Source organism: Pyrus communis, chromosome 12 (genome assembly GCF_041283825.1).
Source record: "Pyrus communis isolate YQ-2024b chromosome 12, ASM4128382v1, whole genome shotgun sequence".
Lineage (NCBI taxonomy): Eukaryota > Viridiplantae > Streptophyta > Magnoliopsida > Rosales > Rosaceae > Pyrus > Pyrus communis.
Genome location: NC_142576.1, coordinates 2,720,797 through 2,736,939, shown reverse-complemented (window position 1 = coordinate 2,736,939; position 16,143 = coordinate 2,720,797). Strand labels below are relative to the sequence as shown.

The 16,143-nt window shown below is 38.7% G+C and overlaps 4 protein-coding genes across 5 annotated transcripts; 3 read left to right on the top strand and 1 right to left on the bottom strand.

Annotated features, from left to right (window-relative positions):
* The first annotated feature begins 97 nt into the window (after positions 1 to 97).
* LOC148692160 (Tetratricopeptide repeat (TPR)-like superfamily protein) lies at positions 98 to 4,760 on the top strand. The gene is made up of 2 exons (XM_088681176.1): positions 98 to 4,046; positions 4,153 to 4,760. The coding sequence occupies exon 1, from the start codon at positions 237 to 239 to the stop codon at positions 2,217 to 2,219; it is 1,983 nt and encodes a 660-aa protein (XP_088537302.1). The 5' UTR covers positions 98 to 236; the 3' UTR covers positions 2,220 to 4,046; positions 4,153 to 4,760.
* Positions 4,761 to 5,059: 299 nt separating this feature from the next.
* Positions 5,060 to 7,097, top strand: LOC137745713 (Chaperone DnaJ-domain superfamily protein). Its single transcript, XM_088681177.1, has 7 exons — positions 5,060 to 5,273; positions 5,359 to 5,439; positions 5,881 to 5,918; positions 6,043 to 6,122; positions 6,286 to 6,366; positions 6,443 to 6,551; positions 6,708 to 7,097. The coding sequence occupies exons 1-7, from the start codon at positions 5,067 to 5,069 to the stop codon at positions 6,847 to 6,849; spliced, it is 738 nt and encodes a 245-aa protein (XP_088537303.1). The 5' UTR covers positions 5,060 to 5,066; the 3' UTR covers positions 6,850 to 7,097.
* Positions 7,004 to 9,715, bottom strand: LOC137745712 (DUF1995 domain protein, putative (DUF1995)). Its single transcript, XM_068485712.2, has 9 exons — positions 9,320 to 9,715; positions 8,916 to 9,003; positions 8,529 to 8,642; positions 8,360 to 8,442; positions 7,979 to 8,093; positions 7,731 to 7,822; positions 7,519 to 7,584; positions 7,324 to 7,417; positions 7,004 to 7,235 (listed from the first exon to the last, which is right to left on the bottom strand). The coding sequence occupies exons 1-9, from the start codon at positions 9,610 to 9,612 to the stop codon at positions 7,125 to 7,127; spliced, it is 1,056 nt and encodes a 351-aa protein (XP_068341813.2). The 5' UTR covers positions 9,613 to 9,715; the 3' UTR covers positions 7,004 to 7,124.
* Positions 9,716 to 10,639: 924 nt separating this feature from the next.
* Positions 10,640 to 15,037, top strand: LOC137744991 (kinesin-like protein KIN-14S). Of its 2 annotated transcripts, none has more exons than XM_068484832.2 (13): positions 10,640 to 10,767; positions 10,870 to 10,953; positions 11,104 to 11,157; positions 11,329 to 11,477; positions 11,571 to 11,667; positions 11,753 to 12,016; positions 12,140 to 12,419; positions 12,784 to 12,945; positions 13,137 to 13,352; positions 13,472 to 13,509; positions 13,600 to 13,763; positions 13,846 to 13,959; positions 14,046 to 15,037. In XM_068484832.2, exons 2-13 carry the CDS (start codon positions 10,884 to 10,886, stop codon positions 14,814 to 14,816), a joined length of 2,379 nt encoding a protein of 792 aa, XP_068340933.2. In that variant the 5' UTR covers positions 10,640 to 10,767; positions 10,870 to 10,883; the 3' UTR covers positions 14,817 to 15,037. The 2 variants fall into 2 exon arrangements, with proteins under 2 accessions (XP_068340933.2, XP_088537810.1); XM_088681684.1 differs by having other exon boundaries at positions 10,652 to 10,767; positions 11,341 to 11,477.
* The last annotated feature ends 1,106 nt before the right edge of the window (positions 15,038 to 16,143 follow it).

The following is a 16,143-nucleotide window of genomic DNA, read 5'->3' as shown; positions in this document are numbered from 1 at the left end:
TTATTCTCATTGATAAAGAAAAAAGCTAAGCCCGAAATTCGACTGAAAGGAGCCTATCACTTGACTAAATACAATTTAATTTAGTGATATTTATCTTCCCAATATCGCTACTATAAAATTCTTAACCCGAAGTCGAGTTCGAACCCAGTCTCGATATCGTTTGTATAAAAATCCAAGTGCCAGCATCCGGAAACCTCAACTGTCAGTACTTGGTCTCTGTGTCCCATTTTTCATGGATGAAATCCAGGTGGGTCTTTCAGCTTCAGAACCTCAGATCCCACCACTTCCCCTCCTGCGCTTCCTCTCTAATCTCCGCCTTCAAAACCAAGCTCCACCGGAACCCCGATTCACAAACAACGGCAACATTGGTCCTCAACAATGTCGACATAAGCCTGCTTCTCTCTCTTTGTGGAAAAGATCGCAACTTTCAGCTGGGTTCTTCCCTCCACGCCTCTCTCATCAAGAACCATGAATTCTTTCACCCTGAGAATCACGATGATCACCGCAATGTCCTTGTTGTTTGGAATTCTTTGCTGTCATTGTACTTAAAATGTGGTAAATTACGGAATGCAGTCCAACTGTTTGATGATATGCGTGTGAGAGATACGGTCTCGTGGAATACGATGATATCTGGGTTCTTGAGGAATGGGGAGCTGGATAGTGGTTTGGGGTACTTTAAGCAAATGTGTGGATTGGGTTGTTATCGATTTGATAAAGCGACTTTGACTTCAATCTTAGCAGCTTTTGATGGGCCGGAATTTTGTCACTTGAATAAGATGATGCATGGTTTGGTGGTTTTGAATGGATTTGAGCGGGAAACTGCTGTGGGGAATGCTTTGATCACATCGTATTATAAATGTGGGTGTTTTCTGTCCGGAAGACGGGTGTTTGATGAGATGTTTGATAGGAATGTGATTACATGGACTGCGATGATTTCGGGCCTTGCACAGAATGAATACTATGTTGAAAGTTTGGAGTTGTTTTTGGAGATGCGTGGTGGAGTGGTGGATCCAAATTCGATGACTTATTTGGGATTACTCATGGCATGTTCTGGTTTGCAGGCAATAAGTGTAGGGCGGCAAATTCATGGACTTGCATGGAAATTGGGAATTCAATCCGAGTTGTGCATTGAGAGTGCACTAATGGACATGTATTCAAAATGTGGTAGTGTGGAAGATGCATGGAAAATTTTTGAATCCACGGAAGAACTTGATGAGATTTCTATGACTGTTATCCTGGTGGGATTTGCACAAAATGGGTTTGAGGATGAAGCAATCCATATTTTTGTGAAAATGATAAAGGCAGGAATTGACATTGACCCAAACATGGTTTCAGCAGTTCTTGGTGTATTTGGTGTTGATACTTCTTTAGGTCTAGGGAAGCAGTTCCACTCTTTAATTGTCAAGAAGAATTTTGGTTCAAACTCTTTTGTCGGCAATGGGCTTATAAATATGTACTCCAAGTGTGGAGAGTTGGATGATTCAGTCAAAGTGTTCAGTCGGATGCCTCAAAGGAACTCAATTTCTTGGAATTCCATGATTGCAGCTTTTGCCCGTCATGGAGATGGCTCAAAAGCATTACTGTTGTATGAAAAGATGAATATGGAAGGTGTACAACCAACAGATGTTACATTTCTGTCTCTACTTCATGCTTGTAGCCATGCTGGCTTCATTGAAAGGGGCATGGAGTTCCTGAAATCCATGAACGAAGATCATGGAATGAGTCCGAGACCAGAACACTATGCTTGTGTTGTCGACATGTTAGGTCGGGCAGGACATCTCACTGAGGCCAAAAGTTTTATCGAAAGGCTACCAGAGAATCCTGGTGTACTTGTTTGGCAAGCATTGCTTGGTGCTTGTTGCATTCACGGCGATTCAGAGATTGGCGAATATGCCGCGGACCAGTTGTTATTGGCAGCACCTGAGACACCAGCACCATATGTTTTGCTTGCCAATATATATTCTTCTGAAGGAAGGTGGAAAGAGAGAGCAAGGACTATTAAGGGGATGAAGGAGATGGGGGTGACAAAAGAAACAGGTATTAGTTGGATCGAGATTGAAAAGAAAGTTCAGAGCTTTGTTGTTGGAGATAGGATGCATCCACAAGCAGAGCCCATTTATAGGGTTTTAGGCGAACTGTTTAGACTGATGACAGATGAAGGGTATGTACCAGATGAAAGGTTTATACTGTACTATTTGGATCAAGATGAAAATAGATAAGAGCCAATTCTTTGTTACATTCTTAACAAAATGAAGACATATAAGAATGATTTAGGTTTGTCATTCCTTTATTATACGAATTTTCTATGTTTAATCTATCCTCTTAAAGTCAAACTTATGAATTTTTTTCATGCTGGGTTTTTTATTTCTCATCCGGAATATTTTCTCTCAGCAACTGGATAAAATTAAGAGAACCTCGTCGAAATCTGGGATTGCAGACCTATCATAATATTTCGTAGACAACGAAAGAGAAACCTATTTGCATAAGGTATAATGAATTATTATCTTTTACATTTACATTGAGCAGTTAAGATCTGTTATTTTGGGTGTCAAGATATTTGCTTCTTTATGGACGACTGGAGATTTGAGTTTGCCAAGTCAGTATCAAATTCAAAAGCCACCATGAATTAGTAATCTTCATTTATGGAATTGACAACTTGATTGTTTTAGTACCTGGGGCCGCATGATTAAATCCTAATCTAGTAGTTAATGGAATGAGGGATTGATACCTGCAGCAATTAGTAACTAAACTGCTTTACATGAAATTGCACTGATTGATATTTGATTAATTGGAGAAATGCCTTCAGAGCTGGGTGCCAAACTCCAGAACTTGCAGAAGTTGTACCTGATCAATAACATATGCTTTCTGGTAAGATTCCAGTGACCCTCTCCAATCTCTCTCAGCTGACAGTATGAACAAATTAGAGGGGGAAGTTCCTGCAGAGTTGGGAATGCTACAGAACCTTGAGATTCTCTACTTTCATATCAATGCCTTAGGTGGTGGCGGCAGATTTGGTAATTCTTCCCTTGGTTTCTTAACAGCTCTCACAAACTGTATTTTGCTTCATGTTTGTTGGGGAAGAAATATACCATCTTCTGTCGGCGGTCTTTCGAAGACCTCTTTTACGTCAATCTTCTGGATAACGACATTACTGGAAGTATACCAGATAGTGTTGGGGACTTAAGCAGCCTAGTAAGTTTATATATGTCAATCAACTAGTTGAAAGGAAAAATTCCAGCATCTATGGCCCTACGGGGAAGCTTGGGAATTTGCAGAGGTTATACTTGTACAAAAACAAATTCTTGGACCAATTCCAGATGACATGGGGAAGATGTTTAGCCTTTGATACTGGATCTTGGAAAAAAATTGATTGGCGGGTCTATTCCACCTTCACTTGGTAATCTCTTACAGCTGAGATATCTTAACCTGTCTGAAAACCGCCTATCTGGTAAATTTCCTGTCAACCTTACTCACTGTTCTCTAATGGTGCTTCTTAATTTATCTTTCAACAGCTTGCAATGTTCTATTCCTGTACTGCTTGGCCTTCTTTCAAGATTAGACTTCTCAATTAACCTTTCAAACAGTCATTTCGAAGGTCAACTACCAGCAAGCATTGGAAAGTTGGTGTCCTTGCAAGCAATTGACTTCTCGAAAAATAACCTGGACTCATAAGATATTCTTGGAGAAGTCGATTGTTGGACTCGTAGGATATTCTTGGAACACTCTCTTATCCTTGATTTTATTGGCAACGGGAACTTGGGAGAGCATCTCTATCCTGGTGGACTAGAGGAAGGAGCTTGTAAATTAACTTTGAACGAAAAAATATCAATAGCTACAGGTATTGCCAATCGCTTCAAGTATCTTTAAGAAGGCTGTCCAGTCCAAGTGATACATTGTGATCTAAAACTGGAAAACATGCTTCTCAGCACCGATATGGTGGCTCATGTAGCAGATATTGGGAATGGAAAGCTCATTTCAACTGACCAACTGAAAGAACATGTCAACGACCGGCTCTCTATGCGGATCAATTGGTTATATCCCACCAGGTATGCATATCACATGCATTTTTTTATACTCTTCAAAGTGGCATTATGATTGAGAGAAATTGCTTCTGATTGAGTTAACCATCTTTATAAATTGCTTGTGAAACAGAATATGAACAGGGAATTGAGGTATCTGCTAAAAGGCATGTGCATTGCTTTGTTGTGATTCTGCTTGAGATGATGACAGGAAAAAGACCAAGCAATATGTTTTGGGGTGAGGTTGATTTAAGGAAGTGAGTGAGTTCTGCATTTCCTCGCCGGATTTTGGATGTTGTTGACACCACACTGAAGCTGGAGGCATACTGACGAGGCACGCCTGGTGCTTTAGCAGAGCTCGAACTATGCAGCATTCAAAGGCTTGATATAGGGATGATGTGCACAGAGGAGAGTCCACACAACGACCCTCGATGTCCTCGGTTGTGTCAATGCTGAAAAAAAAAAGTCTGGAAATAAGAGGAATTTGAAGCTCCAACTTCAAGTGCGGCTGGAAGATGATATATGGTAGAACTTCTACTTGTACAAGTTGTTCTGTCCTTCCACCTTTTGCTTGTGTGTGAAGTTGGGGGGCATCTGAGAGTCTTTTTATATTGTTTGTACTTAATGGGGACATGTTGATCAAAAGAATGCATATGTAATTTAGCTTGTCAATGTGATCAGTAAATGTGATACAAATAACATTGTTATATGAAAAATACGTATGACTAGTTTAGTTGTCTATGTCTAGTATTATAATGGTCATGTCTAATCTAGCACTATTTTTTCACAAAACACTTGTTACTCAAATGGTTAAGAGAGTTTATCCTAGACATTGAGGCCAGTGTTCTAAACCCCTTCCCACAATGTCAATAGAATAAAAAAAAGGTACACGAATGACTATTACTAATATTAATAATCGTTTTTCTTATAATTATAATAATATGCCAATATATTCAAAGGTGGACCCATCCAACTGAAACGCAACGTTTTGCCCTTCTACTAACATTAAATAATAGAGCAGGTTTTCTTAGAAGTGAAGAGAGAGAAATGGAAGGTTTATTAGTGTGCGGTTGGAAAATACCACCAATTCTACCATTTCAAAAAGCCGGTAAAACTCTGAACCGCCAGAAATTCACAGTGAAGAACTGCAGAGAGGATGCTCCTCCTCTCTCCACCACTTCCACCGCTTACACTATCCTCGGTGTCCAGCCTTCCTGCTCCGCCGCGGAGCTCAAAGCCGCCTTCCGCGCCAAAGTATTTATCCCATCAGATTCTTCTCTTCTTGTTTCTTCAATTAAAACATAATTTTAATTGAAAAATTATTGTTGTGATAAAATAGGTGAAGCAGTTTCATCCAGATGTAAATAGGAACGGGAAAGATGCTGATATGATGATTCGCCGTGTAATTCAGGCCTATGAGGTAATTCTTTTATCTTAAAAAATGCCACTTTTATTTATAATTTCTGTTTCCGTAATATTTTTCGAACCGTTTTTAGCCAAAATGATCTCTGATGGAACTCCTTATTTTAGTCTCTGTTAATGAAAATCGATAGAAATGTATTTGAGTTTGTCTACCGTGAATTTTTTTTTATTCTTCCGTGAAACATCGGTTAATATTACGGAATAACCAAAATTATAGATTTTTCGAGGATATTGACAAATTTTTTATGAGGGGTCAATATGATTACAGTGGACAAACTCACAGACCACTTCCATTGGTTTTCATTGTTTGAGATCAAAATAAAGAATTATGACAATCTCATGGATCATTTTAAGATATATTTATATATATATATATATATTTTTTTTTTGGGCTAACAATGAAAATTGGTGATCATTGCGGCTAATAAAATGTGTGCAGATGTTATCGAGTTACAGCCGATCGGAGATAATCGAGAGGTAAACTTTGTGTTTAGTTTTTGTGATTTTCTTATGCATACGTGTCAGACTGTGATTTGCACGTACGAAGGATGACAGTGTTGTTATAGCTCACTAAGCTCACTATTTCTGCTTGGCTTTGTAGGGAATGTGTAGATCCCTTTGATAATCCAGAATGTGAAGCGTTTGATGTTTTTGTTAACGAGGTTCTTTGTGTGGGAAAAGGTACTAAATTAAGCTTTACTTGTTTTTACAAATGACATTATAACAAAAATCATCTTGTTAAGAGACGAATTCAAGATCTCCTGCTTACTAGACGGATGCTCTAACCAACTTAGCTACGACAGAACATGAGTCGAACTTTTTCTGTTTTTAAAACAATCTGCAGGTTGTCTATATTCATGTGTACAAAGAGCCCCTCATGCCTTCACTTATGCTTCAACTGGGACTGCAAGAGCTACATCTCAAGGTTCGTTTCTTTCGTTTTGTTTCGTCTTTGTTGATACATTTTCGGAATAAAACCCGGTTTTGATTAATGTTTGTAGGATTTGGGGATGATTACCAAGTTCAGCTTGCAGTTGGTCAGTGCCCAAGAAGTTGCATTCATTATGTAACTCCATCACAGAGAATTATTTTGGAGGAGTTACTTGACAGGTGGTTAATTTACTATTTACCTTGTCATACTTTATCTTTATCAGGGCTTGTTTGGATGTGCTACTAAAGCCTTTTTACTCATTAGCGCTTTTACGAGGAAGCAGTTTGTTGTCCTTCGTTAACTTTTCCTTTGTGTGGTTGATCTTGATTTTGCAGTATCATCAACACACCGTATGATAGTTCGCCCGAGGCAGATTTGCTCTACTCGCTTATAGTCAAAGCCATGTTTGAGAACAACCGGTATCAGAAGCCGAAGAAGCAGCCAAAAGCTTCGACACAACATGTTGATTGGTTTTGATTTGTGGAAGATTTTGTAGAGCACATATGTTGCTCAATGCCACTGTATGGGAGGAAGAAACTGATAGCAGAAATGTCGATTAGGGTTGCCTGTAAATTAGATCATTAAAGCTACTGTACTCGAGAATATCTATGCCAGAAGCACTCGGTTTCAGTGATACGAAAATGTGAAGTTTTCTTTCTTTCATTTGTTTCGACGGAAAATATCAGATGTAAAGCAAACACTTAATACAATCGCGTTACAGTGAAGGAGATGGATCATAGCAGACTATAATTCTATCTTGAAATGACCCTCATAAATCGATTTAGCGAAGAGAACATCCCTGCAGCTTGATCAAACAAAGATTGGCCCTTCTCTGAGCTCTCGTCTACATTTCCGAATATCATCTGCAAAAGATGAAATCGAATTCGTTTACCTTGTTTATACATTGTGTGTTCATTTGTTCAAGTCAAGGAGTTAGCATCAACTACCAACCTCAAGTTCTTCAGCGTCGGGGCGCTGAATGAGCTCTTTCGCGAGCAGGTATCTGTTTGGTCTATCCTTGTCATCGTAGAACACCTTCCATAGCCTGGTAAATGAGCAGGGGAACCAGACCTTAGCTGCAGAAACCGTAGACCAAAGGGGCCAATCTAAATGTTAAGAATTTAATACGATATTCAGATCTCTTACCCTGGATAACGCCTAAATACAGCACCAGATTCCATAGGCCTCATTGAGTAGACCGTCGTAAAAGTTCTGCAGACCACAAATACAGAAGGTAGCAGGACACAACGAGGCGGTTAATTGTCTAACAGCTGATAGTCGATGACCCAAAATAAGTAAAGATGCCAAATATATTCATCCAACCAACAGTTTTAGGGGGGTCTCTTGAAAATTAATACCTGAGAAAGTACCGCCTTAACTTTCGAACATTGAATCCAACTCCTACATCCTCGCTGATGAGACGGGGGTTCCACATGATGAGAGGCCTTGGCTGCCAATTCACAAGAAAATGAGGAAAACTACTTTGAGGTGTACTTTGAGAAAAAACCAAATGACCCGAAAAATAACATATTTCTGCATCGCATGGAGTATATATCAGGTAAATTTAACTTCAGAAGGTACGCAACAACAAGAATCACTAGCTTACCGGGTCATCTGAGAGAGTAGCCGCAAGTTTCTCAACGTATCCCAACATCTGGTAATCAGGAACAACCATAACCACAATCTCATCTTCACTCGTTATAGGCTTTCGGTCGCTTAAGCTGAATGCAAGGCGACAGAAGATTGTATAATGAGGCGCGAAATCTAACATACGAGCACGGATCAAAAAGAAATTCGAATAGATTCAAATGATGGATGCAACCTACCAAACTACAATACTAAACCAAATTAATTGTGCTTAGGACTCAGAGTTGGGACTCAACTGGAAGAACACAATAAACTGATGGCAGGCAACCATGGCTTATAAATACATGGCACAATTAAGTCCCATATTCAACTGAAGCGAACCGCTCATATTATAAATTACCTGGCGAATCCAAAAGCAGCATCTTTCCAAAGGTGTTTTAGAAGCGCTGCCGCACCAGCATCAGGAAACACAGCTTTAATTCTCTGGCAATCAAATTAGCACTTATCAGCTGAAATTATCTGTAGGTTGAAGCCAATGACAGTTAACAACAGAAACATTTTCAACTAACCTGACCGCCAGTTTCTTCAATCAGCGTATCTAAGAAAACCCTCGACAATTCCCAGAGCTCAGCTTGTGCACCTTCTTCGTCTAGAAATTGCAGCTGAGGGATCAAAAGCTCAACCTGTGAAAACATATCGAATTTACAAATCAAACTTCGCAGACTAGCAACTAAAACGGGTAATGTGCTCGCCATTTTTCACTAGCCAGCACAAATTTAAGCACATATTCTACAACATAATCAAAGTTTTACACCTCAGATTAGCTAGATAGTTCGTTACGATGTTTGACTAATACATGTTATTTTAAATAAAGCTTTGTCTAATGCTCAGAACTGCATTACAAGAAGATTAAACTTTTATCAATAAGATTATAATTTTTTTGTTAGAGCACGTACTATGGCTCTCATTCCTCCTGAAGACACAAAGTCTGCACTTGCTTCACCTGATTGACGCACTGCACCCTCCAAGTTAGAGGGCAAGCAGCTGAAACGCATCAAGACAATCACATCAATCCAAATTAATCAAATTATGGATCGAAAATTAACAGCTTAACGATTTGTTAATTAAGATTTTAGAGAGATGGACAAACACCACAACAACTAATTAGTCCAACAACTATACCCAATTAACCATTGAATGATTCATTTGCTAAGATTTCATAAAACCCGATAAAACTAATTCACATATCACAAACTAGAGATATGTGCTCTCCTTATGAGTTCGAGCTTGAATTCTCCTTCAACTGTAAATTAGTTTAAAGTAAAATATCGCTCGTATAAAAAGATGAAACACATTTCACCTGTCATCATCTTCCTGCTCACCATCTTCTTCCTCAGGAGCTTCTAGAGATGGTGGTGGTGTGGCATCTTGAAGAATTTCCTGGGGAATCCCACCTTGGAACTTATCAAACTTGGCAGATATTCTTGAAGAGGAAGAAGATTTGGTGAGGGAAGTTGCACTGCAGCCATTGAAGATAGAGTGAGAAGAAGATAAGGGCAAATGTGTGGTGGTGGTTGAGTTGGATACTGAAGAAGAAGAAGAAAGGGAGCTGAAGTGAAACAAGCAGTTTGGGGATGTGGAGGAAGCCATCATCAACTTAGCCACTGGCACCAATTACTTTGTACAAAAGTTGCAGAGATCTATATTTTCTATCAGATATATATTTTTTATTTATTTTGTGATTGACTTGAGGAAGATCTTTATAGGAAATAGGAAGTAAACCAATCAAGGGCCAACTATACCTTATATTTTAGGATAATTACAAAATGCACCATTTGTTGTAAAAGTTGTGTGGGTGAATGCCTACATATTTTTAACCAAAGATAAAAAGTGAGGAAGACTTAAGAATAGTAACATTGTTGTTGATGTATGAAGTTTTCAAAAGGCACTCATTTCATTTTTGTGATTCTTCACGGATATGACTCTATATAAGGAGCATTCTGTATATGATCACAATACACAGAAAATAAAAGAAGTGAAAGCATAATATCAATATCTCTTCCTTCCTCTTTTTACCTGCAATCATTTATATTATAGTTACAAAAGTAAACAGTGTGATACATTGCACCTGCTTCGCTTATGTCCCTAGCAAATGTTATCTCTCTAACTTTTGCCTATTTATAACACTATTAAAATTTTGGGAATAATTTTCTAGAAGAGGTATTTGTCTATTTACTTTCCAAATTTGTATAAAACTGTCAATTCCTTCTAAATTTTAATTTTAGTCAATTCCTTTTAAATTTTAATTTTAGTCAATTACTTTCTAAATTTTTATAATTAGCTAATTTCTTCATAAACTTTTATTTTATCAGATTATTCATTTGAACTTTCATAAATAGTCAATTTCTTGTTTTGACGTTAGATAACATGAGAAAATTAAAACGTGTTATCTATTGAAAATTGAACTTCACTTAAAAGGTGTATTTTGCAATTAGTTCTACTGGTAAACAACGTGAATGTTGCGTCATAGACGACGTGAAACTAAGCGTCGTTTGCCTTCGCAGTGACTGGGCCTATTGGGCCATTACGAAGTGGTCCACGGAGAAAATTTTGATAGCCGTTAGAGCAAAAGAGCTCCTTCCATTTAAACCAACGGCTAAGATCCCTTCAATTCAAACTCCAACGCAATCAAAACCCTACCCTCACAAATCCCTCCGGTCCTGGATACAAAACTCAAAACGCTCCCTCTCTCTCTCTTCCCTCTCTCTCCAGAAGTCGCATTCTTGCTCCGATTCGAATCCGTGGAAGGTACTTTCTCTCTCTTATTTTATTTCTTGTTTTTTATTTAATTTCTTGGTAAATCGTTGAGCGAACGCTGTATTAATCGCGAATTTTCCTGATTTAATTCAGATCAAACGGTGGAAATGTTCCACGAAAACTGCACCGACGTCGTTCCAGATCACTACTCCAAGCCTTCCGCAACCTCCGAAGCAGGTTTATGATTTATTTATTTATTTTTATATTTCATTTCCCCCTTTTTTTAATTTTTGAATTACAATAAAAGTTTGAATTTGAGGTTCGGATTCGAAGAAAATGTGGAAGTTGGAGATTTTCTGATTTGATTGTGTCCCTCTTTTTCTTCAGTTAAAACCCTAGAGACGATTGCAAGCCAGGTGGACAGTGATGCGAGCGACAAAGGTGGGTAATTTCTGCAATTCTTGCCCCTTTAATTTTGTAATTTAAATTAGGAATTGTTGCCACTGAACTGTTAAATTTTGAAATTCAATCAAGTAGGTTAATTTTAACAAAATGGAAATGTGAATTTTTGAGTGGTGGTTGAAGTCAGGCACTAATTATAACATTATTCAGAATGTACTCCAGATATTGCTACCAAACCCGTCGACGGAGATTCTGATTTGATTGGTGAGAGTAGCGCGTCGAACGGAACAGAAGGTTCTCCATGTCAAAGGTTCCTTCCAGTTTTGCAGAAGATCACTGATTTGACAACCAAAATTCAGGTAATTCTTTAATATAGCATTTGTACATTCTTTTTGTTTTAGATCTTTGAAAAAATTTACTATAAGTTTTCAGTTTTGCTCTAATTTTTTTAGGATTTGAAGAAAGAGCATACTGTCTTGTCTGATCAAGTCAAGCTCACAACGAATTCCTTTCCGGACCCTTCAGTTCTAAACACCATTCAGCTGCTAAGTGAGCCTTTTGTTTTGATCACTCGTGATTATTTTCTGACTTTCCTTCTATCTTGGATTGTAATTGGTTGTTTCTGGATCTCTAGGTATGGAACATGAACTTTTAAAGAAGAAGTACCTAGATGAGTTGTCCGAGCGAAAGAGACTTTACAATGAAGTGATTGAGCTTAAAGGCAACATCCGAGTTTTCTGCAGATGTAGACCTTTGAATCAAACTGAAATTTCAAGTGGATCTGGTTTTGTTGTTGAATTCGAATCCTCCCTAGATAACGAGCTGCATGTCATTTGTTCTGATTCCTCGAAAAAGCAGTTCAAGTTTGACCATGTCTTCAGACCTGAGGACAACCAAGGTAGTTGAGAACTCATACCGATTTTGTAATTGCACTGTCTAATACTCCACAGTTGATTTTGTTGCGATGGATAACTTTTAGATATATTTTGTATCTTTGATGCTGAGCTTTCCAAATGTGCAGAGGCCGTTTTTGCTCAAACGAAGCCTATTGTGACTTCGGTGTTGGATGGGTATAATGTCTGCATTTTTGCCTATGGACAAACTGGAACTGGCAAGACCTTTACGATGGAGGGTACTCCTGAAAACAGAGGTGTTAACTACAGGACTCTGGAGGAGTTGTTTCGGATTTCAAAAGACAGAGGTGGCTTTATGAGATATGAGTTATGTGTTAGTATGCTGGAGGTTTATAATGAGAAGATTAGGGACCTCTTGGTCGATAACACTAATCAACCCACAAAGAAGTGAGTTTTCTTCTGCTTAGATGTTAATTGAGTAGGCTTTGCTACCGTAACCTTGCCATTTGAAAAATTGTTTATTCAAATCAAGTATCATCACACACATCATTTGGGCTCTTAAGATTTTGAAGAATCGAATTGGCATCTGATTGACAATTGAAATGCTCACTTAGCTATTAACATCGACAATTGCAGAAATAGATTATAGTTGACCCTCACCACCTTCAGCGCTTCCACGAGTTTAATTGCATTTTCAGTTTGTTAACTGTCTAACCTTTTTATGTTATATCCTTTGGCAATCTTAAGAATCTCAGTTGGAGGATATAATGTTGATCCCTAATAGATGTGCTTATTTGTTTTCTGTTCAAAGGTTGGAAATAAAGCAATGTGCAGACGGAACCTTAGATGTTCCAGGACTTGTCGAAGAGCGTGTTTATGGCTTTGAAGAGATGTGGGAACTGCTAAAGTCTGGAAGCCAAGCAAGGTCTGTTGGATCTACCAGTGCTAACGAGCAGAGCAGCCGCTCTCACTGGTAACTTTAACGCTCAAAATCTCTTAAATATCTTCGTTTTCAGATTCTTGTTTTTTTTCTCTGCTAGATTAAATGAAAGGGCACTAGTACACTGAATGTTTCAAAGCAGAGTGAATATCAAGAAATATGAGGCAACCAATTTTTCTTTCTATGGTTGTATCCACTATTCAGTGAAAATTTGTTTTCTACAGCTTGTTGCGGGTGACAGTGAAAGGGGAGAACTTGATAAATGGGCAAAAGACAAGGAGTCAACTGTGGCTCGTAGACTTGGCTGGCAGTGAACGTGTGGGGAGGATTGATGTTGAAGGTGAAAGACTGAAGGAATCTCAGTTTATAAATAAATCTCTCTCGGCCCTTGGCGATGTTATCTCATCCCTTGCATCCAAGACAGCCCACATTCCTTACAGGCAACTCTCTCTCTCTCTCTCTCTCTCTCACACACACACACACACACACACAGAGACTCACACACACAAACACATTTGGCTACCATATCTAAACTTCTCTTCTTTTGGAAAAAAACCAGGAATTCGAAGCTTACTCATATGCTGCAGAGTTCTCTAGGTGAGCCTTTATAGTAATAATTCATTTCATGGGAGTGGCTCCTCTAAGTTGGTTATATATGCATGATTTTAATTGAAATTTGATTTGCAGGGGGAGATTGCAAAACCTTGATGTTTGTCCAAATCAGCCCAAGTGCCTCAGATCTTGGAGAGACACTGTGTTCATTGAACTTTGCCAGCCGGGTGCGGGGAGTAGAGAGTGGACCTGCTCGCAAACAAGCAGACCTCACTGAGCTGTTCAAGTACAAACAAATGGTATGTGTTATAAATTAAAGCATACTTTTGTTCTAGTTTATCTTGATTTCACATTACGAAAATTTTATTTCCTATTTAACAGGCTGAAAAGGCTAAACATGACGAGAAAGAAACAAAGAAACTACAGGATTGCATACAGTCTCTGCAGTTGAGGCTTGCTTCAAGGGAACACATCTGCAGAAATCTACAAGAAAAGGTAATCTATCTTCAAGGCGACTTGAATTTCTTATTGAGTTTTTTATCTGTTTGTTCATTGTTCAATAACTGAATTTTTTTTCATAGAATCGAGACCTTGAGAACCAGTTGGCTGAGGAAAGGAAGACCAGACTGAAACAGGAGACTAGAGCTTTCGCAGCGGTTTCTCATCAGTCTTCAGCATCATCATTCCGGAAACAAGGAGCTCAGAAGACTGCTGCAGAGAAGAAACCGCCATTGGCTCCTCCAAGATCAAGGCTACCTTTGCGAAGAATTTCCAACTTCATGCCCCCACCATCTGCTTTACCGCCCAAAAAAACCATCTCTAGAACTCCCGTCCCATCTTCAGTGGATGGAAAAGAAAACATCTCCACAACAGCACTAGCAGGAAGAAACCAGAAAAGCCAAATTTTACCGAGAAGAATCTCCATTGCTGTCAGACCTCCACCCGCAACAACACAACAGGTTCTCCAGCCTAAGAGACGAGTCTCTATTGCTACATATCGCCCTGACCCGAACTCTCACATGACAACACCCCTCCACACCTCTGCCTCTCTATTTAACAGTGGCAGACTGTCGTTCGCAAGGGATCCACGAAAGGCACGGTATTCGAGGCTGTTCTCCCCGATGCCTGAATTGAAGTCGGAAGCAGAGACAACACCAACCACAATGAGGAGAAGCAGCAAGTTCATGGGTAGTCCCCCGACACTGGCGGGTTCAGTCAGGGCAGCGAGGCATCCGGCAGCAGTTACATTACAACGGAAACCAGTAATCTGGAGTCCGCTCAAGCTGAGAGGCATGAAAAACAGAAGGCCATCACTGTTACTGCCTCTCCGAGGTTCGAATGACATGCGGTGAACCAATTCGTCGTCTATATTTTCAACTACCTTTAAACAGTAAATCCTTTTTTCTTTTTTACCGTAAAACTGTTGTGATAGTACTGAAAATGTATGCCTTTGTATCCTACTAATCATTCATATTTCTCCTACCCATAATATCCCTTTGTATTCTCTTGCCTTCATTGTTAAACCACTTTGTAGCACTTTCTTGTTGAATGGCAAAAGGTTAGATTTCATAAATTAGAAGAGGTAGTTGTCGATTTGTCCCCAGATTTGTATGGAGCTGCCAATTTTTCTCTGAACTTTCATTTTAGTAGATTACTCCCTCAATTTTTATAAATAGCCAATTCCACCCCCCCCCCCCCCCGATGTTAGATTTTAGAACTTTTCATCTAATTTTCCATCATTTTTGGCCTCATACAGTTGCCATGTGTTGTCCACGTAATCAAGATGGATAGAAAATTAGAAGAAAAAATTTAAAATCTAGCGCCAAGAGGAATTTGGCTATTTATAAAAGTTCAGAAAGGTAATCCACTAAAATTAAAGTTCAAATTAAAAGTTTAGGGAGAAGCTCCATACAAGTTCTTTTTTTGTTTTTTTTTTTTTGTGGGGGGGGGGGGGGGGGGGTGGGATGGCAATCAAAAATCACGAATATCCATCAGCGATAAATCCTAGAATGTAATTGGGTTCGGTGTTGCACTAAATCTTCCGTTAACATAAATTTAGTTGACATAAACTTGCGTACCATCTGCATATTATATAATTGGGCCGGTTTTAAATAATTCATGTTGAGTTGAGCTGACCCATTGCACATTCATATGTATATTTTGTAAACACTTTTATTCCTCTGTTGTACACTCATATGAGTTCCATTCCTTTTATTCATTTTCCTAATTAGTAATGCAGCCACACTCAACTCAACTATACCTTAATGCTCACTCCCTCTATAGTCCTTTTGGTATTGGGTATCTAATACAAAGTTTGCTAATTGGCCATCATTATTAAGTATCCAAATTAGATGGGTATCTAAAACAATTATTAACATGTCTATGTCATAACCTTATAGCATGGAAATGGTCTTACTTATTTTTCCTTTGTATTTTGTTTGATTCATTTGTTTGCACCTCAAGTTTCTAACCGTCGTTAACTTCAAACGGAGTCATTTGCTTGCACCTCAAGTTTCTAACGGCCGTTAACTTCAAACGGAGTTATTTGCTTGCACCTCAAGTTTCTAACGGCCGTTAACTTCAAACGGAGTACTAGAGAAGAGTGGGAGAGATGTTACATGTTATATATAGATTGATATTGGATTATTGATACACACCAAACGTCAAACTAAATAAATG

Coding starts and splice junctions, on each gene's coding strand:
- LOC137744991 (XM_068484832.2), top strand. CDS start 10,884: ATGTTCCACGAAAACTGCACCGACGTCGTTCCAGATCACTACTCCAAG. Junction 13,510..13,599: donor TATGCTGCAGAGTTCTCTAG/GTGAGCCTTTAT, acceptor TTTGATTTGCAG/GGGGAGATTGCAAAACCTTG. Junction 13,764..13,845: donor TGTTCAAGTACAAACAAATG/GTATGTGTTATA, acceptor CCTATTTAACAG/GCTGAAAAGGCTAAACATGA.
- LOC137745712 (XM_068485712.2), bottom strand. CDS start 9,612: ATGATGGCTTCCTCCACATCCCCAAACTGCTTGTTTCACTTCAGCTCC. Junction 9,004..9,319: donor GAGCAGGAAGATGATGACAG/GTGAAATGTGTT, acceptor GATGCGTTTCAG/CTGCTTGCCCTCTAACTTGG. Junction 7,418..7,518: donor GTATTTAGGCGTTATCCAGG/GTAAGAGATCTG, acceptor CTCATTTACCAG/GCTATGGAAGGTGTTCTACG.
- LOC137745713 (XM_088681177.1), top strand. CDS start 5,067: ATGGAAGGTTTATTAGTGTGCGGTTGGAAAATACCACCAATTCTACCA. Junction 5,919..6,042: donor CGATCGGAGATAATCGAGAG/GTAAACTTTGTG, acceptor TTGGCTTTGTAG/GGAATGTGTAGATCCCTTTG. Junction 6,552..6,707: donor TTGGAGGAGTTACTTGACAG/GTGGTTAATTTA, acceptor TTGATTTTGCAG/TATCATCAACACACCGTATG.
- LOC148692160 (XM_088681176.1), top strand. CDS start 237: ATGAAATCCAGGTGGGTCTTTCAGCTTCAGAACCTCAGATCCCACCAC.